At 44.6% G+C, this 26034-nt stretch overlaps 2 protein-coding genes across 3 annotated transcripts; one reads left to right on the forward strand and one right to left on the reverse strand.

The window, feature by feature from the left end:
- Nucleotides 1-4525, reverse strand: LOC111954118 (probable ATP-dependent RNA helicase DDX5). 2 transcript variants are annotated; one of them, XM_070433834.1, is made up of 11 exons: nucleotides 3908-4525; nucleotides 2473-2650; nucleotides 2270-2366; nucleotides 2041-2174; nucleotides 1883-1948; nucleotides 1646-1787; nucleotides 1367-1527; nucleotides 717-889; nucleotides 444-554; nucleotides 304-365; nucleotides 1-216 (listed from the first exon to the last, which is right to left on the reverse strand). In XM_070433834.1, the coding sequence occupies exons 1-11, from the start codon at nucleotides 3946-3948 to the stop codon at nucleotides 137-139; spliced, it is 1245 nt and encodes a 414-aa protein (XP_070289935.1). In that variant the 5' UTR covers nucleotides 3949-4525; the 3' UTR covers nucleotides 1-136. The 2 variants fall into 2 exon arrangements, with proteins under 2 accessions (XP_070289935.1, XP_023829422.2); XM_023973654.2 differs by lacking the exon at nucleotides 3908-4525 and adding an exon at nucleotides 3149-3340.
- A 1821-nt stretch (nucleotides 4526-6346) lies between these two features.
- LOC111952278 (centrosomal protein of 95 kDa-like) lies at nucleotides 6347-25327 on the forward strand. Its single transcript, XM_023970872.2, is given in 22 exon segments — nucleotides 6347-7030; nucleotides 10745-10873; nucleotides 11196-11273; nucleotides 11276-11302; nucleotides 12950-13063; nucleotides 14322-14439; nucleotides 15146-15267; nucleotides 17175-17410; nucleotides 19538-19604; nucleotides 19712-19779; nucleotides 19991-20163; nucleotides 20499-20631; nucleotides 20974-21091; nucleotides 21374-21570; nucleotides 21697-21786; nucleotides 21970-22123; nucleotides 22419-22597; nucleotides 22846-22920; nucleotides 23112-23264; nucleotides 23514-23660; nucleotides 23834-23905; nucleotides 24089-25327. Coding segments are annotated over 22 exon segments (2652 nt in total). The 5' UTR covers nucleotides 6347-7005; the 3' UTR covers nucleotides 24266-25327.
- The last annotated feature ends 707 nt before the right edge of the window (nucleotides 25328-26034 follow it).

Raw genomic sequence — 26034 nt, forward strand, 5'->3', positions numbered from 1 at the left:
GACTTGTCATGCCTAGGCCCTGCCACAAAGACTGCACCTTTAGGTGAGAAAAACTCAGAAAATGCATAGAAGTTAAAGAAAGCCAAAACCACTTTTTAAAAAAAAGTGAAAATATTGAGGAAAACAACCAGAAGGTTTAACCAAAGCCATACTGACCTAGACCGCGGGATGCCACGTCAGTGGCGATGAGGATGGGGGCCTTGCCGTATTTGAACTCTGTGGAAAGAGACTTCAGTTAAAACGAGTCCATAACATTGTAGCGACAAAAAAAATAAAAACTATTTTTATTTATTTCAGGCATACCATTGAGAACCCAGTCCCTCTCCTGCTGGCTCTTGTCTCCGTGGATACCCATTGCTGGCCAGCTGTAGCAGACAAACATGGACATCAGAGGCATGACTCATTACAAGGAGAATGATGTCCCAGTTAAATGAGACACTTACCCATCTCGTCTCATCCTCCTGGTGAGCTCATCGCAGCGTCTCTTGGTCTCGGTAAATATGATGGTCTTGTTCTCCTTCTCGCTCATGATCTCTTCCAGCAGCCGGAGGAGTCTTAGGTGTAAAGACAAGAGACCGGGTTCAAATTGGCATGACTCACCCTTTATCCTGGACAAATTAATGACCAATTGAAGAGTTCTTCCGTTTGAATTCCTTCAATTATGAAGCAGTGTAAATGTGACGTTTGGCTTTGCGGAGGAGGAATGTGTCACTCACTTGTCATCCTTCTCTCCGTCGTTGCACACGTCCACTATCTGCAGGATGTTGTGGTTGGCGCTGAGCTGCAGAGCACCCACGTTGATCTGGACATACTGCTTCAGGAAGTCCTCAGCCAGCTGACGCACCTCCTTGGGCCAGGTGGCACTCCACATGAGGGTCTGACGATCCGGCTGAGAGAAGAACAGAGAAAACAGATTACTTGGCATTTCATCAAATCCTTCAAGCAGTCTAATGGCTGATCCTACAGGAAAACCGAATCAAATTTTATTTGTCACATACACCGTATACAACAGGTGTAGATTTTACCGTGAAATGCTCACTTACAAGCACTTAACCAACAATGCAGTTCAGGAAATAGAGTTAAGAAAATATTTAATAAAGAAGCTAAAGTAAAACATTTATAAAAAGTAACAATAAAATAAACAATACTAAGGCTATATACAGGGGGTATCGGTACCGAGTCAATGTGCAGGGGTACTGGTTAGTCAAGGTATGCAGACTCTGCACTGATTTGTCAAAGTCCAATGGGAATTCTGCCAATTGAAATGAGTTGCAAGTATTGGGTAAGTCTGCAAATCATTGCGGGAATGAGCCTTTATAGTGAAGAACTCGCGCCAAAGGAATTGCGTTGAGTCAAAGCCACATACTCTAATTTGGTCCACAATTTTGCGGATTTGGGGCTCGAAGCCCATGTCCAGCATACGGTCAGCCTCGTCCAGCACAAGGTAGGTACACCTGCGAAGGTTGGTCTTCCCAGCCTCCAGGAAGTCAATGAGACGCCCTGGGGTGGCAATACAGATCTCAACACCTGGGGGGGGAACAGACAACACTCACTCAGATGTCTGCCTCTGTCACCAAAATGACTTAATACAGAACCAACGTACTGAGAAAACAAATTATAGAAAAACAAAGTGGTGGATAGATACCTCGCTCAAGGTCCCGAATCTGGGGTCCTTTGGGGGCTCCACCATAGACGCAGACTGACTTCAGACGGGAGGCCCTGCCGTACTCAGCGGCAACCTGCTGCACCTGCTGGGCCAGCTCACGGGTCGGGGCCAGCACCAAACACTGAGAGACAAAGATAGAGAGAAGTGTTATTCAGCTGGACTTACCCTGTAAAAACTAAGGATGTTCTCTAGTCAAGAGGCGTATGGTGTACTTACTATAGGTCCGTCTCCATGCTCCAAGAATGGCTGGTGTTGAATGTGCACGATTGCAGGCAGCAGATACTGTGAGGGGGAAAAAAATTGAGCTCGGTTCATCTGCACAAATATGTACCAGAAAGATGCTACCAAGAGTAGTTTTAAATCAATGTACTTACAGCGAGGGTTTTACCGGAGCCTGTCTGGGCGATGCCCACCATGTCTTTCCCACTGAGGGCCAGAGGCCAGCCCTGAGCCTGGATAGGAGTTGGCTCAGCCCATCCTTGTTTGGCAATCACATCCATCACATAATCTGAAAAATACAAAGTTTGATTACATATGAGATTCAATTCCATCTTATACGACCAGCTTGTTCTTAAGCAGGGTTGGAAGACAGGTTTTACTCACTTGGAAAATTGGCCTCATGAAACTTCATCATGGGCTTGGGACAGTCTCTGCCTTTCACTGTTACTTCTTTACCTCTCAGGTAGTTCTCCACCTCTTGCTGCAATTAGACACATAAAAGGTTGTTAATTGGCAAAGACCATTTGAATCAAAAGGTGAAGACCACACACTCAAATTAGATGGAAAGAACTGCCTGGGTCACTTACAGGTGGTCTGCGGCACACATCCGGGTGCTCCTGGTAGAAGTTCTTCTCAAACTTTGGGAGCTCATCCATGTTCCAGTGTTTTTTACGCAGCCTTTCGCCTGGGTTGCCAAATTTCCCCTGAGGGGGTCCACCCCTACTGCCACCACCGCCGCCTCCAAAACGAGGTGCACCTCCATACCTGAAATAGKRGGGGGGGGGGGGGGGGGACAACCTAATATTAGATGACTGAACATACAGTGGATGCTGTGTTGAGGTCAGATAGTTATGCCAACTACCTTGAGGAACTGATACCCCACATCCCCCTACGAGTTTTCATGGCTTGATGAGTACTACAACAGCTAACGTTAGCATGACAGAAGTTAGGTTCCTTTAGTCCAATATTTGGCTAACGTTACTCCTTAGTGTTTATTTATGGGCAAATTGGCTCTGGAAGCCAAACACTCCATCTAAAAGTTAATTGGTTAAAGAAACAAATCCCCCTACTTTAATATCACAGTATATTTTCCTTTTGTGAAATTATTTTAACTGTAAACAGTTGCAGCCGACAGTATTTTTTAGTGACGTCTGTCTTCCGTTTACACAGGTGCCTGAGACGCAGACAGCTAATTAGTGCAGGTAGTCCACACTCGCGCTTCCGTAAACAAGCACTGTAACATGGCCGTGCGGGAACCCTTACCCAATAAATGTGTTTATCAATTTCGCCGATATGAAAGATAAGGTCCTTATGCTTCCAAACCCGTACCGCAATCGATGCATGTTAATGTTAAGACCGAGCGTCGTGGCTCTTATCTTAACACTCCCCTACAGAACGACGCCTTCATCTAATGACTTATGTGTAATGGAACTGGGAGCCACGATCAAGGGCTTGACAGTAGTGACTCGTTTGCTTACACATACAAAGATGTGGTAGGTCTTACGACATTAGTTTCTGCGTCACGTTTAAACCAGTTTAGCTGCCATTTTAATTCCGGCCGGTAGAGGAACAAAGGGAACCGGCCGGCATTTTGATTCGAAACAATTTGCCACATTTAAGATGACCTAACATTCCAGGGTTCTTACCTAACCAACATCACATACTATATTTTATGCGCCGATGTGCAAGCGTGGTGGATATCGTTATTATATCAAATATAGCATAGGCCTCTGATAATCTCCCATTGTTAACGCGCGTTATACCTAGCTAGCAAATGTTAACGTTAGGTGCCAGCTAAACATTTGCCCGACCTGCTCGTTACATCAATTACATCAGGCAAAATGTACTTTAACAATTGATTAGGGTTCAAAGAAGTCGCATTAACATTGCGCATCTAGCCAAAGCCAATGGCAGGGATAAACAAAACTTAACTAGCTAGCTACAGTACCGCGTTAAAACTAACCATCGCACCGTCTTTTCCTAGCTAACGACGTTAACTAAACAGACATTCGCGTTACTTACCCCCTGTCTCTGCCACGATCTCTGTCGGAAAATCCGGGCATAATTAAGCAGAGTATGAAAGTAACAGACTGTATCTACGTCTATATCACTAAACCAATCTATGATAAATACAAGTGGATAATCTACAAGTGCGACACACGAAAATAGAAATGCCGGGGACACAAATGTCAGTCAAACGGTGTACTAGCTCATAACACATTGGAACATATCAACGCGCCTGTGTCTGGTACTACTTTTTCTCCTTATTTGGTCACGGAAGTTAGTTGTTTGGCACAGTTTATGACGTGATTATTACCCCATTTTTACAGTAACCTTCATTACTTGAGCCAAATTAAGTACTAATGTATTAACTTATTCAACATGCACAACTTATAAATCATTTAAAAAATGAATGCAGGCAGTAGACGCAACATTGTTTTTACACAGGAACACTACGTTAGCTACAACTTCTACTCAATAGTCTACTGAAAGAAGCAACAATAACATTTCCCCCAAAATTGATGGGAATCAAATATGTACAAAAGCAAATAGTGATCACTCCCAACGTTTGCAATTAACACCTATCTTCAAATCAAATTTGACCAATGTTCATTTTAATGCAGTCAACAGATAATGGATACCAAAGACAGGCAGAAACTGCTTCTCTAATAGAAAACCCATATCCCACTTGTTGGCGACGTTAAGGCGACTTTTGCTAGCTAAACTCATGCGCAGAAACACACGTCATCGGTTTTAACGGATTGCGCACGTGCAGGCGGTCAAATCGAAAGGCACTAGACAATGTTTGTTTTACGAAAATGGAAAAGTGTAAGTTTGTCGCTTTCAATAGGTTGGAGTAATAACATGTTCAACTACTTAACTACCTTCTATTGACACTGTTGACTCATCAGTAGGAAAGATTTGTTTCTCTTTTGGCCCATTCAACAACAGAGCGATACGAACCTTGTTTCAGCAGGATGTTGTATCTATCTATACCTTATGTCATGCCTTATTGGAATGGATTTATTGATAATATCTGTTGGAAAAAAAGTTTGGATGTTGCCACACACATACCTACTTGTTAACAAAATTAAGGAGGTTTCCTTTAAAATTATTCATAAATATTATCCTGCCAACCACTATATGAAGAAGTTTAAGGAAAACATCAATTCAAATTGCTCCTTTTGTAATGACCACCCAGAAACAGTGTTGCATCTTTTTTGGCATTGTATACATGTAAGAAAACTGTGGCAAGACATCAGTAGATTTATAATTGAACACATTTATGAAGATTTTACACTATTGTGGAGAGATGTACTGCTTGGATTCTTTACATACGATAAAAATAAGCTGAAACATTTTTATGTAATTCATTTCATTATTCTTTTGGCCAAATTTCATATACACAAATGTAAATTTACTAACAAAAAAGCACATTTTCTTACCCTACAAAAATAAATTTAACTGTATTTTAAGACTATTAAATACTCTACTAACAAAAAAGCTGTTAGAATTGTAAGTGTATGTATGTCCCTTAAGGTCCTTGTGTAATTGTAATGTGATATTGTACCCCCTAGCTTGATTGTTCATTATATATCATCTATATATACTTGTGTTCCCTTATGTACTTTCTGTATTGATTTGTTGTTAATAAAAAAAATATAATAATATAAAAATAAAATTCAACTACTTAAGACATTGGCTCGAATCTAGATTATGCCTTTATATTTCTAGAAAATTAACAACTAAGGAATCATTTTTCACTTCTGTTTCCATAGACCCAGGTTTATTAACCCCTCAAATGTGCAACCTGTAATGGAAACTGTTGCGGCACTCGAGGACCAGGTTTGGGAAACCCTGGTTTAGACGGTACAATGATTCTCTACAATGACTGCTTGTTTTGTCACATAAATTGAAATAAGGCGAACTATTAGAATTGAAATGCACCCTAGCAGGCAATTTTTTTATTTTGGAAAGGTTTTATCACATTTCCTTTAAAAACAGCTCATATATATTTTTGTATATCAGTTTATACATATAAAAACGGCATAAAAGCATAAAAACAGCATTTGAATATTCCATTTAAATTTGTTAAAAAGTACATGTTGTTAAAAACAATAGAAACAACCATGAATAAAATTACTTTTCCTTGTAAAAACATAAAATCTGTAAAAGCCATTTAAACTGTGTACAAATGATTTCCCAAAAGTAAAACATTTGTAAGACATGAAAACATCAACAACAAAAAAAACTAACTTTGTTAGCAGGCAATTGTTGCATCTATTTTCTATGCGAACTTGCTGAATATCGACGCAAAAACAATCCCTGTAGTGTAGAAGTGAATTACTTCTCAAACCCCAAACCCAGTCCTGGTCTGCTTCGCTAGCCATCCCGGAAGTCTCGCGATGTTGGGCCTCTGGGTTTAGAAACTCTGGGAACTACTTTAAGACAGATACTCGGAAGAACACCCTGTCTACCGTGTGATATTTTAATAACAAATATGGTTAATTTTTTAAATGTATGTCCGGGCTATCTTGTAAAATAACAGAAGAGTCAACTGGACTAACTAGAAGAAAGAAAAAAGAGGACAAGGAACCCATTTTCCCGATCGTTTATACGCTACTTCCGGAAACAAAGTACCAGTTTACCATGGTCATCACTAGTTACCACAGCCACAAAGTAACAAACCCCGCCTATTTCTACAATGTATTTTCTTAAAATTTGATTTTAAACTTAACCGTAACATTGACCACACTGCTAAGCTCATGCCCAACTCCAACCTTAAATTAAGGCCAAAAGCAAATTTTAGTTTTCATGAATTTTTACAATATATCCATTTTGACTTTGTGTTTTGGGTAACTAGTGGAAACCGTTTACCACCCAATCAGAAAACACTTGCATTTTAAAATGTCGATTACTTTCTTGTTGGCAGCCGGCACCCTTTTTCATTTCTGTTCTCATGATGAAGGTTTATCAGTGAGTGATTAACCTCGAAATTTGGAAAACGTACTGCTACTAGCTAGCAATGCGAGTAACTCTTTTCAGAGGTCAAGGGAGCCAGTATTGTTGCCAGCTCGACTGACTACCACACAGCTAGCTAGCGCGCTAGTTAATGCCTAATGGGAACCCAAGAAGATGAGAGAGGTAAGCTAACGACGGTTAATTTACTAGTTAACTAAGAAGAAATAGCACCTAACTTGGTGGCTACTGTATTTAGTAGCTAGCAATATCAATCAGGAGAATAACTACATAGTAGGCTATTTAAGGAGTTATCCAGTACTTTTCTTAAACCTAGCTATCTAGCTACTGTAACATACATAGCCAGTTTGCTAACTAAAGTAGTGTTCTTTGCGTTAGTATTAGCTGGCTTACCACACTGTAGTTGGTGTTGCTAACATTTCTAAACTTAGCTACTGTAAAGTTAGCTAGCATACTGTGCCTGCCCGCGCATGCCCACAAATCAGCCGCCAATATGTCAACAATCATGTTGGGATGGTTGCCACCAACTGAGCAGTTTTGTTGTGCAGTTTTGTTGTGTCAACAAACTGAATCAAATCACATGTATATAAAGTCCTTTTTACATCAGCAGATGTCACAAAGTGCTTATACAGAAACCCAGCCCAAAACCCTAAACAGCAAGCAATGCAGATTTAGAAGCACGGTGGCAAGGAAAAACTCCCTAGAAAGGCAGGAACCTAGGAAGAAACCTAGAGAGGAACCAGGCTCTGAGGGGTGGCCAGTCTTCTTCTGGCTGTGCAGGGTGGAGATTATAAGAGTACACGGCCATTAAGGCCAGATCGTTCTACAAGATGCTCAGATGTTCATAGATGACCAGCAGGGTCAAATAATAATCAAAGTGACTGTAGAGGGTGCAACAGGTCAGCACCTGAGGAGTAAATGTAAGTTGGCTTTTCATAGCCAAGCATTCATAGGTCGAGACAGCAGGTGCGGTAGAGAGGGAGTGGGATTGGGAGAGAGAAAGGGTCAAAAACAGCAGGTCTGGGACAAGGTCGCACGTGAAGTGAACAGATCAGGGATCCATAGCCGCAGGCTGAACAGTTGAAACTGGAGCAGCAGCACGACCAGGCGACAGCCAGGAGTCGCCAGGTAGTCCTGAGGCAGTGTCCTAGGGCGCAGGTCGTCAGGGAGGAGAGAGGGAGATTACTTAAATTCACACAGGACACCAGATAAGACAGGAGAATTTCACCAGATAGGACAGACTGACCCTAGCCCCCAGCACATAGACTATTGCAGCATAGATACTGGCGGCTGAGACAGGGGGGTCGGAGGACACTGGACATGATACCCCCGGACAGGGCAGGGCCAACCAGGCAGGATATAATCCCACCCACTTTGCCAAAGCACAGCCCCCACACCACTAGAGGGATATCAACAGACCACTAACTTACTACCCTGAGACAAGGCCGAGTATAGCCCACGAATATCTCCTCCACGGCATAAGTCCGTGGGGGCGTAAAACCGGACAGGAAGGCCACGTCAGTGACTCAACCCACTCAAGTCGAGTATAGCGAAAAAATCCTGGCACAACGTGACGCACCCCTCCTAGGGACGGCATGGAAGAGCACTAGTAAGCCAGTGACTCAGCCCCCAATATGTTCAGCCCCCAATATGTTCCCATCTCTCCCAGTGGAGAGATGCCTGGAGCCGGCCAGGCATAGACAGCAAGGCGGTTCATCACTCCAGTGCCTTGCCGTTTTTCTTCGCACCCCTGGGCCAGACTACACTCAATCATATGACCTACTGAAGAGATAAGTCTTCAGTAAACACTTAAAGGTTTAGACCGAGTCTGCGTCTCACAATGATAGGCAGACCATTCCATAAAAATGGAGCTCAAAAGGAGAAAGCCCCTGCCTCCAGCTGTTTGCTTAGAAGTTATAGGGACAATAAGAAGGCCTGTCAATTTTGACCGTAGGTAGGAGTAAGTCGATGTAGCAAGTCCATGTAATGCTTTGTAGGTTAGCAGTAAAACCTTGAAATCAGCCCTAGCCTTAACAGGAAGCCAGTGTAGAGAGGCTAGAATTGGAATAATATGATCACATTTTTTGGTTCTAGTCAAGATTCTTGCAGCTGTATTTAACACTAACTGAAGTTTATTTAGTGCTTTATCGGGTTAGCCGGAGAGTAGAGCATTGTAGTAGTCTAAGCTGGAAGTGACAAAAGCATGGATTAGCTTCTCTGCATAATTTGGGGACAAAAAAATAGATTTGGCAATTTTACAAAGATGGAAAAAAGCTGCCCTTAAATATTGTTGATATGTTCATCAAAAGAGAGATCGGTGTCCAGAGTAACGCAGAGGTCCTTCACAGTTTCATTTGAGATGACTGTACAACCATCAAGATAAATTGTAAAATCAAACAGCAGATCTCTTTGTTTCTTGTGACCTAGAACTAGCATCTCTGTTTTGTCCAACTGTATTTTTTTWTTTTTTTATTTCACCTTTATTTAACCAGGTAGGCCAGTTGAGAACATGTTCTCATTTACAACTGTGACCTGGCCAAGATAAAGCAGGTTTAAAAGTAAAACATTTGCCGCCATCCACTTCCTTGTGTCTGAAACAGAGAGAGATTATATAATGAAAACAATAGTGGTTCTAAAACAGAACCTTGAGGAACACCGGAACTTACCATTGATTTGTCAGACAAACCATCCACAGAGATGAACAGATATCTTTCCAACAGATAAGATCTAAACCAGGCACAAACTTGTCCGTGTAGACCACGTATTCCCAAACTGGGGTACGACTACCCCTGCCGTCTTGGGTACGCCAAATAGAAATGTGATTAACATTTTAAAAAATCTTCACATTTTCAAACAGCACAGAATTTAATCAGGAGCCACTGCCAGATTTCTGAATAGGGCTGCGCTCAGTTTCTTGCCTTGGCAAATTGCACTGTTAAGACACGGATGCCCTTTGCAACCACGTACCTTTGCAAGAGTGGATTCTCAGCCCTCACTAGCATGAAAACTAAATACAGGCACAGACTGTGTGTGGAAAATGACTTAAGACTGAGACTCTCTCCAATACAACATTGCAGAGTTATGTGCATCCTTTCAAGCACACCCTTCTCAACCTGTGGCGAGTTATTCACAATTTTTGATGGACAAATAAGGTTTTATATGTAAGATGGCTAAATAAAGAGCACAATTATTAATTATTATTATTTGTGCCCTGGTCCTATAAGAGCTCTTTGTCACTTCCCACGAGCCAGGTTGTGACCGCAACTCACACTCATTCTTATGTTTAATAAATGTATTGTATAGTGTGCGTGTGGCAGGCTTACAATTATGGCAAAAAACAACATTTGAGAGTGCGATGACCCTGTTGCTAGAGGGGGTACGCAGCTGTAGGTTGAATGTTTGATGGGGTACGGGACCATTAAAAGTTTGGGAACCATTAAGGTTTCCAATCTCTCCAAAATAATGTGGTGATCGATGGTGTCAAAAGCGGCACTAAGGTCTAGGAGCACGAGGACAGATACTTGGTCTGACGCCATTAAAATGTCATTTACCACCTTCACGATGTAGTCTCAGTACTATGATGGGGTCTACAACCAGACTGGAGCGTTTTGTATACTTTATCTGGCTTCGGGAAGGCAGGGAGTTTCTGCTTAACAGCTTTGTCAAAACATTTTGAGAGGAATGGGAGATTCGATACAGGCTGGTCGTTTTAAACAATTTTCGGGTTAAGATTCGTTTTTTTCAGGAGAGGCTTTATTACTGCCACGTTTAGTTTTAACGTAGTCTAGTTCATAACTGCTCCAATAAGTATGATCTACACTATGCACTTTATGAATATATTCAAGGTCTGCATTTAGTGTGTAATGTCCTTTTTTACAGATTGGGTGGACGTGGCGAATGATATCCTTAGCAAGTGTCACATTAACCTGAGACTGAGGAAGGTGACGGACTGTAATGCCAATGTTTTTGTCGCCCTGTATGAGGTCATCTTGGGGGAGAAAGTCCCAGGTAAAGTTTACACCAAACATGGCACAATAAACATGCCCACCAAAAGAGCAATATGTGTTTTTTGAGACCTAATCAACCGTCCCATGTTAGTTCATTTAAAAAAAAAAAAGAAAATGCTGCGCTGCGTGCTGTTAAGGCCAAGAATTGAGTGCTTTAGAGGAGAGTATTCTTAGAATTTCAAGAATGTCACACAGTGCTATTTCAAGAATGCCACACAGTGCTACTTATGATCGTCAAACCTGCCAACACAAGGCTGTGTTTGTTAATGAGCTAGTAAGTGGCCAAAGTAGAGGCTGTGATTTGGAACCGTGTGTGTGTGTAGACTACATCGCCGCCCCGAGCAGTCAGGAGGATGATGTCCACAACATCCAGTCTGTGATCGACTCCCTGGCTCTGGACTACTTCAGATCAGCCTTTCACACATCACAGGTGAGCGGCTCTTACTCTTGACTCACTATTCACTAGTAATTAACTAGTAACTACTCCTTTATTCCCTAGGTATTCACTAGCTATTCAGTCAATCATCTGACCAACTCAAATGTTATTTGTCACGTGCTTCTGTGAACAGGTGTAGACTAACCGTGAAATGGCTTACTTCCAAACAATGTAGAGAGTAATAAATAAATACGCAATGAGTAACGATAACTTGGCTATATACACGGGGGTACCAGTACTGAGTCGTTGTGCAGGGATATCAAATCAAATGTATTTAATATAGCCCTCGTACATCAGCTGATATCTCAAGTGCTGTACAGAAACACAGCCTAAAACCCCAAACAGCAAGCAATGCAGGTGTAGAAGCACGGTGGCTAGGAAAAACTCCCTAGAAAGGCCAAGACCTAGGAAGAAACCTAGAGAGGAACCAGGCTATGAGGGGTGGCCAGTCCTCTTCTGGCTGTGCCGGGTGGGATTATAACAGAACATGGCCAAGATGTTCCAATGTTCATAAATTACCAGCATGGTCAAATAATAATAATCACAGTAGTTGTCGAGGGTGCAGCAAGTCAGCACCTCAGGAGTAAAGTCAGTGGCTTTTCATAGCCGATCATTAAGAGTATCTCTACCGCTCCTGCGGTCTCTAGAGAGTTGAAAACAGCAGGTCTGGGCCAGGTAGCACGTCCGGTGAACAGGTCAGGGTTCCATAGCCGCAGGCAGAACAGTTGAAACTGGAGCAGCAGCACGGCCAGGTGGACTGGGGACAGCAAGAATCATCATGCCAGGTAGTCCTGAGGCATGGTCCTAGGGCTCAGGTCCTCCGAAGAGAGGAATTAGAGAGAGCATACTTAAATTCACACAGGACAGCGGATAAGACAGGAGAAGTACTCCAGATATAACAAACTGACCCTAGCCCCCCGACACATTAAACTAATGCAGCATAAATACTGGAGGCTGAGACAGGAGGGGTCAGGAGACACTGTGGCCCCATCCGATGATACCCCCGGACAGGGCCAAACAGGAAGGATATAACCCCACCCACTTTGCCAAAGCACAGCCCCCACACCACTAGAGGGATATCTTCAACCACCAACTTACCATCCTGAGACAAGGCCGAGTATAGCCCATACGAGGTAATTGAGGTAGATGTGTACATATAGGTAGGGATAAAGTGACTAGGCAACTGGATATATAATACAGTAACAGCAGTGTATGTGATGAGTCAAAAGAGTTAGTGCAAAAAAGGGTCAATGCAGATAGCTAAATAGTTAACCAATAGCTACCAGGACTAACTATTTAGCAGTCTTAATACATGGGGGTAGAAGCTGGTCAGGGTCCTGTTGGTTCCAGACTTGGTGCATCGGTACTGCTTGCCATGCGGTAGCAGAGAGAACAGATGATGAATGCTGAAAGAAAATCAAGTGATCTATTTAGCTACAAGCAGAGGGTCTCTGGCTAAATTGCTGTTTAGATTTCAAAGCACAGCCTTGTTCAGAGCAAACACAAGCCTCTTTGTTTAGGAAAATTCACCGTAAAACGATGCAGACTGGTTGGATCTATTAAAAGGACAACAATGTGGTGTTGATTATAGTTCCACTGATTCATGGCTTGTCCTAATGTTTTTTTTCTCCCCGGCTCTAGGCGAGAACATTGTACGAGGGGACAAGGAGTCCATCAAGAACCTGTTGGAGATCTTTGACGGGCTGCTTGAATACCTCACCGAGCAGATCAGTGAAGAGGAGTCGCAAAATGGAGGTAGACAAAAAAAAWTTTTTTCACTCCATTACCCTCTCAACTGTTACATTTAGGCTAACATTATTTTATTTAACCAGGAAGTCCTATTGAGGTCAGAAGACCTGCCTGATATCACCCCATCTCCCTCAAACGTTATCTGTGTCACTGAGTGAGACACAACCCTGTTTGGGTGAGATCACCCACACATGAAGTGGACATAATGGTCTTTCTAAACCCGGTTTAGAGGTGGCTGGCTCTGGGATTACTGGGAAGCGGTTGGCCCATTCAATTGGCAGCGCTCCGCAAGCCTTTGTGTCCGTCTTTGTGGTCTGCTGACCCTTTCTCCCATCGCAAAACACCAATTAGACTTTTAATGACCGACTATCAGCTCTGGAAATTTAAATGACATGCATTGAAAAGGCTGATTTATCAAAATTGACGGGGTTGGTGGCTTGCCGTGAATCCGAAAGGAGCTGTGAATGTTTGTCTGTGATGCTACAGACCGCGGTTCACCAATATTATCGACCGATACTGGCCTATTACAGCTATGTTGGTATTGGCTGATAATTCCACCGATAACCGATTATTCAGTCTATAGGATGAAAAAAGGGACTCTCATGCTTACCTTAACACTTGCTGCCATTCTCATTGTTATTCATTTCACAATGTAAGAAATCAATATTTGAACCATATTTCTTAGACAATTGTTCTTTTGAATAGCAATTTATGCGTATACAGTGTGTGAAAATTACACTTTAATTTTCCCGGCATAAAACAGTATATCGGCAGATACATTGGTATCAGTAAGTTTTGCGAAACCGATATCGTACCCAGAATAATGTATCGGCCGGGCTCTAGTTTAAACCTGTTGATACTTCCAATTAGTGGGATAGGCTACGCGTGAGTCACTACAGATAATGTTACTGTCACACTCGATGAACTCTTCGATGCACTTTCACAATGACATGGCGAGAACAGTTGCTTGTTTCACTTCAGCTTTCGGAAATGGGGTTGGATCATTACTGTGTCTATGAGCTCCAATGTCTATGGATCACTATGTCCCGAGTGCTTATTCTACTACTCTAACCGAGTGTGTTAATGTGACTTCAATATTTGTATAATTACAGACTGATTGGTGGTCTGAAAGTCGACTGGTAGCCTGTTCGTTTCCCCGTTGCATCACAGCAGGAGCCGGTCAGCGTCACCACATTGCGGCACGCTGTAATCACCCATCTCTCTCTCCTCCCTTCTTCAAATCCTCCCCCTTTCCTCCCTCCAGACAAGGAACCAAACGGTGTTCCTGTGGAGGATGCCCCCTTCCCTACAGGGCCAGTGGTCCCCCAGACAGAGGAACAGATGTCCCTAATGGAGAGAGCCTCCCAGTATTCTAGTGTGCAGTGAGTGTTTCAAGATATTCCACGCAACACGTTCAATGTACATTTCCATGGTTTCAGATTCAGTTCCGTGTTCGAGCAGAGTTCCAGCTCTGTTGATACAACCAAAGACACTACGTCACGAGACAAGACGCTTGCGAATGCCATTTAGCAGATGCTTTTATCCAAAGCGACTTAGTCATGCATGCGTACATTTTACATACGGGCGGCCCTGGGAATCGAACCCACTACTCTGGCATTGCAAATGCCATGCTCTAGCAACTGAACCAGACAGGACCACTTCAAATGTCATCATCGTGCAGGGCAAGTCGGTACATCCTGTTGACACAACAGCCAGTCAGGGAGCAGCCACACAACACAAATGTCAACAGGCGCTGCGAATGTTAAGGTTGGACACGGAACACAAACATCTGTGACATCACTATGTCTACTCAGCCTGTCTCCGACGGCTGTCGCACAGAAAGGCTGGCTGGAAAGTCAACAAAGCTGAATGAGTCATTGTGGGTGACGTAAACCTCAGTTCCTAAACCAGGAAACCCAATGCACTGTTTAGAAACACGTGCAGGTTGTAGTTGTTCTGACTTGGACTGGTATCACACGAACCAGACACACCGATGCACTGTCCATTGAACTGTTTGGGTGGTCTGTTCTTTGATTTACTTTGATAGTGATACATCTGTAACTTTACAACGTTTCTTTGCTCTTCCAGCTCTGCCGTCCAGTCTAGCAGCAAACCTTCCCTCCACTCTTGGAATGCGGAGGAGACGGGCTCGACCAATGAGCTCATCCTCCTGGGAGACTCCGCCCGCACGTTCACGGCCAAACAAGAAGGTAGGCGGGAACCGAAAGCTTGTTCCTGGCTCGTGACATAGAATGCTGAAAAAGGAAAACATTTCCTCTGTCTTTCTGGATTTACATTCAGACTCAAATCAAATCCCATTTTATTTGTCACATGCTTTGTACACAACCGGTGTAGAGTAACAGTGAAATGCTTACTAAACGGGTCCTTTTCCAACAATGCAGAGTTAAAGATAAAACACAAGGAATAAATACCCAGTGAATAACAATGAGTAAAAATAACATGGCTATATACAGGGAGTACCTGTACCGAGTTGATGTGTAGGTGCACGAGGTATTTACATGGCATTCAGACGCCCTTATCCAGAGCGACTTACAGGATTAGGGTTAAGTACCTTGCTCAAGGGTAAATCAACAACAATTTTTTTTATTTTTTTTGTAGCTAATTGAGGTAGCTATGTACATAAAGGTAGGGGTGAAGTGACTAGGCAATATTATAGATAATAAACAGTAGCAGCAACATATGTGTTGTGTGTGTGACGTCAGCATTCATGTGTTGTTTGGGTGTGAGTGTGTGCACAGAGTCATTGCAAAAAAGGGTCAATGCAGGTAGTCTGGGTAGCCATTTGATTAGCTATGTAGCAGTCTAATGGCTTGGGTGTTAAAGCTGTTCAGGGTCCTGTTGGTTCCAGACTTGGTGCACTGGTACCACTTTCCATGTCATTGGCTTGGGTGGCTGGAGTCTTTGACAATTCTTTCCCTACCATTCAGGATCTCTATACCAGGCGGTGTTTGATGAAGGATCAAACACCGCCTGGTATAGAGATCCTGAATGGTAGGGAGCTCGGCGCCAGTGATGTACTGGGCTGTACTCCCCACCCTCTGTAGCGCCTTGCGGTCTGATGCCTTGCAGTTGCCGTACCAAGCAGTGATGGTGCAGCTGTAGAACTTTTTGAGGATCTGAGGGCCCATGCCAAATCTTTTCAGAGAGGTTGTTGTCCTTGCACCACACTGCCAGGTCTCTGACCTCATCCCTGCCTCGTCGTCGGTGATCAGTCCTACCACCGTTATCGTCAGCAAACTTCATCCACCGTTCGCTTATCAAACGGCACATGATGCTGATGAGGTATCCAGTTTTTGCTGTCTTTCCTATGGAATTCTTTATGGAGACAGTGGGGAATGTTAGGTTATTATGCGGTCAGGGGGTTAGTTTTTCCTCAAGTGGAAGTAAAAAACAATTGTGTCACCTTTTCCTTTTAAAAGCCCTCGTCCTCTCATTAGTTTCCACTAAGTCCCTCTCATGAGTCCCTACATTTGGTTTTAATGATAGTCTTCAACAACGGTTTAGGATACGAATGGCCTGTATATGTGTCTTTGCTCCATGGTATGGATCTTATGTATATTCGCTAGACAATTTATTTATTTTTATTTTACCTTTATTTAACTAGGCAAGTCAGTTAAGAACACATTCTTATTTTCGATGACGGCCTAGGAACAGTGGGTTAACTGCCTTGTTCAGGGGCAGAACGGCAGATTTTTACCCTGTCAGCTCGGAGATTCGATCTTGTAACCTTTCGGTTACTAGTCCGACGCACTAACCACTAGGCTACCTGGCGCCCCACAATGCCAGGGTTATTGGCAAGGCATTAATAGCTAGGAGTACAGAACTGCATCTGAGAACATAATTCAGAACTGTAGGCTACTTAAAGAACAGTGAACCAGTTAGAGGCAAATCTGATTTGTATAGAAAGAAAAATAATATTTTACTTGAACCTTTTGTTCAAACATCCTGCATAACCCTATTATAACATGACATGAATAGCCATAACATCTGTTAACCATGCGAACTTCAGTACTGAACAGTGTACACATACTCCTACAATACATTACCTACAAAATCTACACCTCTAACAGCTACCTATTTTACCCCTCACTAACAGTGGAAGCCTCTTCACAAGCCCTGAGCCCCAGCACCACGGGTGCTCCGGGAACCCCAGGCACCCAGGCCACTCTACTGAGGGAGCCCCTGCGCTCGGCCATCCCCCTGCAGCCCCCCTACCAGACTACCCCCCACAGGCCCGACAGAGCTCCCGGCTCGGGGAGCCAGTCTCCCCCAGCCAACGGTCTCGGCAGCGGGGCCGCAGTGGAGCAGGAGGCACCCGCTGGCACCTCGCAGGTATGTCCATCGAGCCAAACATAACCATGCTGAATCGATTCAAATTACGCTTAACTCTTGTTCGTTGCTTCGTAATACAGTATCAACTTTCCGTTGTAATCAGTGTTTCAAAGCTCTCGGCAAACGACTGTGTTCTGAAACATGTTCTGAAGTGACCTCAGCCAAGTACAGTTTATAGAACTCTAGCTTCCTTCCTCTGAAAAAGGAGCTTCCTTCCTCCTCTGACAAAGGAGGAGCTGTTGCCGACTCATCCAAAATGGCCACGAGACGCATCACAGGAGTCACTTTTCCAACGTGTTCCTCCTCTCTGTTTACGGGCGACAACACTCCTAACCTGGGAATGACGTCACATCCCACCTGCATGCCTCTGGCAAGCAGTCCAGACACGCTAGCAGGGGCAAATGCTTTCCACTTGTTATTCCATTACCAACTGTGGCTCGCTCTGTCTGAAGACTAGCCAGTACTGTGACTGAGAAATTGGACATGGGTGGATCTAGAGTTGGAGAGAACTTTAATGTCTACGTATACTCTGCCTGGCATACCTCAACAAACTTGGCTAGCTCTGCCTCTAGTCAACGAGTTGACTGAGAAACAGTTCTCCAGTCACATGCCATTTACAATATGACCCAGGGCCATATGTCCCCACCAACACAAGTTGCCACCCTAGAAGGAATGTAATGTTTCCAACTGCTAGTCTCTCAACTGGGAAGAAAGACTGCATCAGTGGAACAGACCAGTGACGCAACCAAAGATATAGTCCCTGTCAGGATAGAAATATCCAGAAAATGATGTCATGGCTTTAGAAGCTTCTGATAGGCTAATTGACATCATTTGAGTTAATAGGAGGTGTACCTGTGGATGTATTTCAAGGCCTACCTTCAAACTCAGTGCCTCTTTGCTTGACATCATGGGAAAATCTTTTTAAAAATCTGTCGATTATAGGACTCGTTTTACTGTGGATATACACTGCTCAAAAAAATAAAGGGAACTTAAACAACACAATGTAACTCCAAGTCAATCACACTTCTGTGAAATCAAACTGTCCACTTAGGAAGCAACACTGATTGACAATAAATTTCACATGCTGTTGTGCAAATGGAATAGACAAAAGGTGGAAATTATAGACAATTAGTAAGACACCCCCAAAAAAGGAATGGTTCTGCAGGTGGTGACCACAGACCACTTCTCAGTTCCTATGCTTCCTGGCTGATGTTTTGGTCACTTTTGAATGCTGGCGGTGCTTTCACTCTAGTGGTAGCATGAGACGGAGTCTACAACCCACAGAAGTGGCTCAGGTAGTGCAGCTCATCCAGGATGGCACATCAATGCGAGCTGTGGCAAGAAGGTTTGCTGTGTCTGTCAGCGTAGTGTCCAGAGCTTGGAGGCGCTACCAGGAGACAGGCCAGTACATCAGGCTGTCTCTTATACACATCTAGATGTGTATAAGAGACAGGAGGTGGAGGAGGCCGTAGGAGGGCAACAACCCAGCAGCAGGACCGCTACCTCCGCCTTTGTGCAAGGAGGTGCACTGTCAGAGCCCTGCAAAATGACCTCCAGCAGGCCACAAATGTGCATGTGTCAGCATATGGTCTCACAAGGGGTCTGAGGATCTCTATCTCGGTACCTAATGGCAGTCAGGCTACCTCTGAAGAGCACATGGAGGGCTGTGCGGCCCCACAAAGAAATGCCACCCCACACCATGACTGACCCACCGCCAAACCGGTCATGCTGGAGGATGTTGCAGGCAGCAGAACGTTCTCCACGGCGTCTCCAGACTCTGTCACGTCTGTCACATGTGCTCAGTGTGAAACCTGTCTCTTATACACATCTAGATGTGTATAAGAGACAGGCTGTAAGCACAACCCCCACCTGTGGACGTCGGGCCCCATGGAGTCTGTTTCTGACCGTTTGAGCAGACACATGCACATTTGTGGCCTGCTGGAGGTCATTTAGCAGGGCTCTGGCAGTGCACCTCCTTGCACAAAGGCTAGCTAGCCACTGAGACTCCTCCTCCTGCTGGGTTCTCTTTTGTCAGTTTGATTGTGAATTCTCACTCCCCCATTGAGTGGAAATGCATCCACCCCTTTGTCTCTGTCTAATGAATGACTTTCTCTTCTTTCTTTTCAGTCCCCAAGGCCAGTGGCTGACACAGTTACAAATGGAGTGCGCTCGCCAGCCTTCAACCATTCACCCGGTGATGCACGCTGTTCAATGCATCAGAAAATAAATGTGTAGCACCTCCACACCATGTATCAATTCGACTTATTCAACCTCGTATTCCTCCATGTTTTTCATTTGTAGTGGAGAGTGAGAAGTCTGTGTCCAGTCAAACCAAGGCCAGGCTAGAGGAGGCCAAGGAGCAGCCGGAGGTAAGGCATGACTAACCGCTCGCCCTCTGGACAGTTGTAGTTACAATGTCTCAAATGAGGGCTAATTCAATAGTTGAAGTCTATCTCATGCCCAATTCAAATCTAATTATTTGCTAATGCATGTCCAATTCATGCCCAATGCATGTTCAATCTACAGCTAATTAAGGACAAAATTGTATAATTTTTTGCAAATTTCTCTCGTTCTCTTTAGCCTACCAGTGTGGGGCCCAGGAGGGTTCTATTCCGGACACAGCCAGACATTCATTTCCTCACCCTGCAGGATGAGCTGGAGGACAGGGCACCACTGGACACTGAGGAGGAAGTTGAGGAAGAGACCTTCACGCAGCAGGACAGCTGGGCTCACAGGGGGCAGACTGTGCTCAGGTAAGAACAACACAATGGGAGGTGGTTAGAATAGCATTGTAGATGCATAGCGAGAAAAGCAATATACATGCACATAAGTTAGTTACACACAGAGGCCACTCAATCTAACATTCACCTCCCTGCTTCACCCTTTCTCTGTCTCTACTCTTCCAATATCTCTTTCTACCTTTCCCCCCCTCCCTCTCCTCTCTCTCCCTCTCTCCTGTCCTCTCTCTCCCTCTCTCCTGTCCTCTCTCTCCCTCTCTCCTGTCCTCTCTCTCCCTCTCTCCTGTCCTCTCTCTCCCTCTCTCTCTCCTCTCTCTCCCTCTCTCTCTCCTCTCTCTCCCTCTCTCCAGCAGTAGTAGGGTACTAGAGGAGGAGGATTGTGAGGAGCCTCTCTCCTGGCGCAGACAGAGAAACAGGAAGGCAGAACAGGAGCTGCACCACATGTCTGAGAAGCTGTCCCGACGGCTAGAGGAGCTGGACCTGGTGAGTGGTACACTCGTGTGTGTGTGACGCACTTGTCATTATGTGGACCTTACTGGTTAGTCCAATGACTGTGTGTGTCAAGCTATATTTACATTGTGGGGATACGGGACGAGTTCTGAGCAGTCTCACCGCGTGTCGGATGCCTTACAGTCCCATTCACCCGGAGAATCATCCCAACCCGACGTGCTTTCACTTTGCGTGCTTCGTGGCTGACCATTAATCGCACTGGTAAATTGTGTGTGGGGGGAAAACGAAGGTGTCGGGAGCTGGGATTGTGTCACCTCCGGCATCTCAGCAATGTAAATCTAGGTTTTAACGTGTGTGTGTGTTTCCACTCGTCAGATGTTAAAGAGAGCGCTAGGAGAGAGCGGAGAGCCCGACGAGGTCAAGGAGGTGGACAAACAGTCCCACCACAGTGACAGTGTCATGGAGTGTCGCAGGCCCCCAAGGAGGCCAACGGGTACATACACTCCACCTCTTCAATCACGTCAGGGGCCGTATTCATACAGCGTCTCAGATCTTGGATCAGTTTAGCCTTTGATATCATAAGGAATACGATTTGTATGGGCAGATCCTAGATCAGCACTCCTTCTCTGAGATGCTTTGTGCATACGGTCCCAGATTGCACCACACTTCTCCAACAAAATCATTATCATTATTGACCAGCAAAAGTCATTATTGACCAGCTCTATGATTTAACGTTCCCTCGGCTTTAAACTTTAACCTCTGACCCTTCTCTCAGGTACGCCGCGAGCACCCACATCCCCCTGTACCCGCTCCCTGTCCCCCTCCCCTCCCCGGGCCCGCCGCTCCCTTTCAGGTCAGCTAGAGGGCGCCGCGAGAGAGGCGGTGAGTGGAGGGGTCACACAGAGACACACCGCCGCCCGTACGCGCCGACGACAACTCCGCCATCTACAGCCCCAGCACAAACACCGCCAGGTCAGAGGGAATTGCCACATCATCACATTGACCAACGCCATATTCAGTATAAAGATGGTCACCTTTTTTTAAAAAGAGACAAGTTGAACAGTCCAACATAGTTGGTGTGTACACATCTCTCTCTAGCTGGAAAGAGCCTATGAGGAGGAGCTGAAAGTGTACGAGGACAGAGAACGGGCTGCTATGGCCACGGAACGAACCAGAGCACATGAGGCGGTAAGCGAGGGAGAGGTGTGTGTAAACAGCATCAGACCTACTCATTGTAGCCCTGGGGAGCTGTGTGCGTTAGACACCATGTGACTGTGTACACAGTAGCCCTCCGGCAGAGACTGCGATAGAGAGACTGTGTGTCCCAATATTATCTACAGCAGATGTTCTATGTGTGCTTCTGCCCTGTAGGAGAGGGAGTACAGAGAGGCCATACTGAGAGATGTTCCCCGAGCCCCCAAACCGTCCCAAGTGTACACCACAGCAGCCCGACACCGCTCCCCTCGGACCAGACAACCAACTCCGGGCCGCAGGCGACAGGACAAAACCAGGAGAGCCCCACCAAGTAAGACCCCCAAGCTGGAGTCTCTGCCAGTGAGATGGAGACCGTATCAACTCAAATCTAATCAAAGTACAAAGTGGCTTCCTCTCCTTCATTTGCCCTGAACTAAAAACGCAGCATTGGCCTCGGTGAAACTAATATGGAGGATGCCTACTTGGCTATCTATTCCATCCTATACATATGCCTTAGGAGAAAGAGCTTGATATGGATTTGCGCATTAGTCTAAGTTCACGGTATGGATTTGTCCCTCTATATTAACTGTTTGTGCTTCTCGCTCTCCCTCTCCCCCGTTTTCCAGTGAAGGTGAAGGACAACGACCTGCTCCCCCTGCTCCTGGAGGAGTTCCCCCACCTGCACCTCTCGCCCCACGCCCTGGGCAGGATGTGGCAGCAGCAGCTGGGCCAGGTGGACCGCCTCAACGCCTCCCTCTCCCTGGACAACCAGAGGCAGGGGCCACGCACTAAACTCACCAGCCAGGTGGGGGCGCTATAACACACTATCCACCATATAAACCACAGGGCGAACTGGGAGGGTTTAGCTTAGCTTGGCTTGCCAGTTGGATCTCTGCAAGTCTCCTACCTGTCTGTAACGTTAAAACAGATGTCTAAGTGCGGAGCCTGTGATTGGGCGAAGACCCTATAATGACCCCCAGAGACCAGGGTTCACCATTGCAACCTTTCCACCTCGATCTCCTCCCGTTAACTCGTCAATATTTCTCTCTCCAGGTGGAAGAGGCTCAGAGGAGACACAACCTGCTGAGGGAGATGATCCACAAAGAGCAAGAACACAACAGACGCCTAGTGAGCCACTCAAAACATGCACGAGCTTCAGCATACATGTAGGCTAGACACACACACACACACACACACACATATATTACCAGTCTTATGTCTCTCACACATTCTCAAACACACACACAGACACACACACCAAGCAATAATACAAACAGCCCCTCTAACTGTACAGCCGTCTCGCTCCTCTCCCCCTCCAGAGGGATTTTAAGGAGCGTATCCAGCAACAGAAGTCGACTCAGAACCGTCTGAAGGAGCAGAGGCAGCAGATCGCCCGGGCCAAGAAGTACCACGGTGACTACCACGTCCAGCTCCGCGCGCGCATGATGAGGGCCCGCACGAAAGAGGAGAGGGTCAGTTAGTGACGCCGCGCTGAGCCTCGATCCCCAACACGGTTTAAACTCTCCTAGAATTTCATGTTGCAACGCTTCACAGTACTTTCCATTTTCCACACATGTATGTTTTTGAAGGGAAGATTTGACACAATTGTCATGTATTTAGCTCCATTGTAAAGTCAAAAGTAAACCGGTCATGAACACAATGACTATACAAACACATGTTGGTTGTTGGTTGTATAAGTGTGTGTGTGTGTTGTGTTCCAGATGTTTAAGCAGGTGTTTGAGGAGGGCTTGGAGGTGCAGAAGGCCTGTCTCCGAGAGCAGAGGGCCTACGCCAAGGAGCAGCGCCAGGAGCACCAGAACAAACACAGAGACCAGATCCAGTCTATGGAGAACTATTACAAGGACCAGGTAGAACCAACACACGACCCTCTTTCATATTAACACACACACACATTATACGGAAGTAGTAAGAGTAAGACCAAGAAACGGCTTCCTGATCTCGTCTCTGTTCCTCCATCGGCACTGATGTGAAAGAACGGGACAGCTGAAAGCTAATTCCACGCTGTTCTGACATATTTCAGTTTTCATTATTGGCCGAAACTCTCGCTATAGAGAGACAGGATATCCAAGTACGGAAGAAGGCCCAAGAAAAGGTAAATGCATGCTCATGCACACACAGTTTACCACATGTACCTGTACTTTGTCTGCACATTTTGGGGAGATTGAGATGAATGCTCATTCTTTACAGGTGAGCTTTATTCAGGGTTCACCATGTGACTACTTCATACATCCTACGGTATTGGGGTCAGGATATTAAAGCGTTTCTCTCTCTGCAGGCCCTTCAGAAGATGAAGCGAGAGCTGCGCTCCAAGATGGAGAGGGAGATAGGCGAGCTGCAGGAGATTATCGTCCAGAACGATGACGACGACTACTTCCACGGCCTGGAGGTCCAAAGGTTACGGGGTCGCGTGCAAATGGCTTCCTTCCAGTACAACACCAGCTGTCTGCACTGACCCCGCTAACGAGCTAGCAATCTATAGCTACCTACCGCTAACTTTCCTCCGGCTGCTAAAAACAAACTCTAAAGTCTCTAAAACCCACGGATCGGAGTCCTACTCTTTGATTTGTTTTAAATACTTGATTATTTAATCATGTTAAAAAATATATATTTAAAGACTCCCCACTGTGCATTTTGTGTGCTGTCGTTTTGATTTTGTCATGTGGTAAAGATGTGTTGTCCAGTGAATTGTCTTTCACAACCAAACGGGACCATTGTGAAAATTGGATGCAACACTAATTATGAATGTCATGTCAGGACAAGATTCTTTGATTTCATTTTCCCCCCTCTTCCTTTTAATGGTATGCAGGATTTGTCTCCCGTAGCGTTTGTAACAATGTTGATGAATTGTTTATTTGATTGTACTGTAAATGACCTATTAGTCTGGTTTTTATGTTATAGAACTAACCCGCTACGCTTTTCCAACACCAGAGAGCGTTGATAATCAGAACTCTGTAAAAGTTCCCTTTGCCAGTATACTACCGTACAAATCAGACGGTTAAAAAGACATACGTTTACAAGGCCAAGGAGCATGAGAATAGGGTGTATGGGGCCGATTTCAGAATCAGGAACTGTATGCCTTTCCTATGCACTTCTCAGTAATTGGTATGGAGGCGTCTAAGGAGGTCTGCGGGGGCGGTTCCATTGCACACTGAATACATTTGAATTAAACCCCAGACAGCACACCCACTGGGTGTCCTACCAATTTGATCAGGGAGTTTTCTTTCTTTCTATTCAATTCTCTAAAACAATCAATTTTTTTTACATTTGAGTTTGATCAGTGCAAGACTTGAATGTAGAACCATGGAGAATGGTTCCGAATATAGAAAGATGGGCATGAAAACATATGCATATTTGTCTCCGTTCAGTACCTATGGGTACATTCATTTTAGGGAATGAATCCTAATGCCTACATAATTGTAATTTAGAGAATATAATAGTTTGGTATGATACATATACCCTAATTGCCTGCACTGATCATTAAACTGTGAGGGCAAGTGCCAAGTCTTCAAAGTAACGGTTTGAGCTCCGTAATGATTAATAAGTCTATAGGTCCCGATTTGATTTTTACTACAATTTTCTTTTGGCCTTCATGAAATATTATCCACTATTACTTGACTCTCAATCACAAGGATGTGACTGTGTTTACAGAGGAAATAAAGGTAAGTTAAATCAAATGTAATGGAATGTATGAAGGGAACGAACACTAAATTGGCTGTTAAATATATTGCCCTACCTGGTTATTACTTATGGTGGCTAAGAATATTTAACATATGCTATAGCCCACAAATGAAAGGTAACAGGAAAAGTCGGCGGGCATATGATTAAAACATTCTTGAGAGCGCAAAGGTTACATTTGATGTGACTTTTGTCATCCAATTTGGTTTGCGTCTCAATCCCTACAAATTATAAAGCCATACATGAAAGATTCTGCATAACGACACAGCGTTTCATACTTCACTGTAGGAAAGGGGCATAAATAGCCCTGCCTGGCATGTCAGTCTCCTGCCATGACTAGATTCACATTCATCTCCAGGTAAAGTAGATCTATAAGAATGGTCATTTATCCTATATTTACAATCCCCTTATTCAAACGGATTACTCATTGACCTACCTAGTATCAGTTTATATAATTATTAATTAGGACATGGAGATTGTGGAGATTTATATAAGAAAGATGCTTTTCCCACTTGAAACTGGCAGGTTCTCGACCTTATTCATGGT

Source organism: Salvelinus sp. IW2-2015, linkage group LG1 (assembly GCF_002910315.2).
Source record: "Salvelinus sp. IW2-2015 linkage group LG1, ASM291031v2, whole genome shotgun sequence".
In the NCBI taxonomy this organism is placed as follows: Eukaryota; Metazoa; Chordata; class Actinopteri; order Salmoniformes; family Salmonidae; genus Salvelinus; species Salvelinus sp. IW2-2015.

Bases quoted from the DNA above. Each gene is read 5' to 3' on its own strand.
- LOC111954118 (XM_023973654.2), bottom strand. From the start codon at position 3,228: ATGCATCGATTGCGGTACGGGTTTGGAAGCATAAGGACCTTATCTTTC. The intron at 2,175-2,269 runs GTGAGTAAAACC...TGTATTTTTCAG, and splicing joins TCATGAGGCCAATTTTCCAA to ATTATGTGATGGATGTGATT. The intron at 217-303 runs GTATGCCTGAAA...CTCTTTCCACAG, and splicing joins GAGGGACTGGGTTCTCAATG to AGTTCAAATACGGCAAGGCC.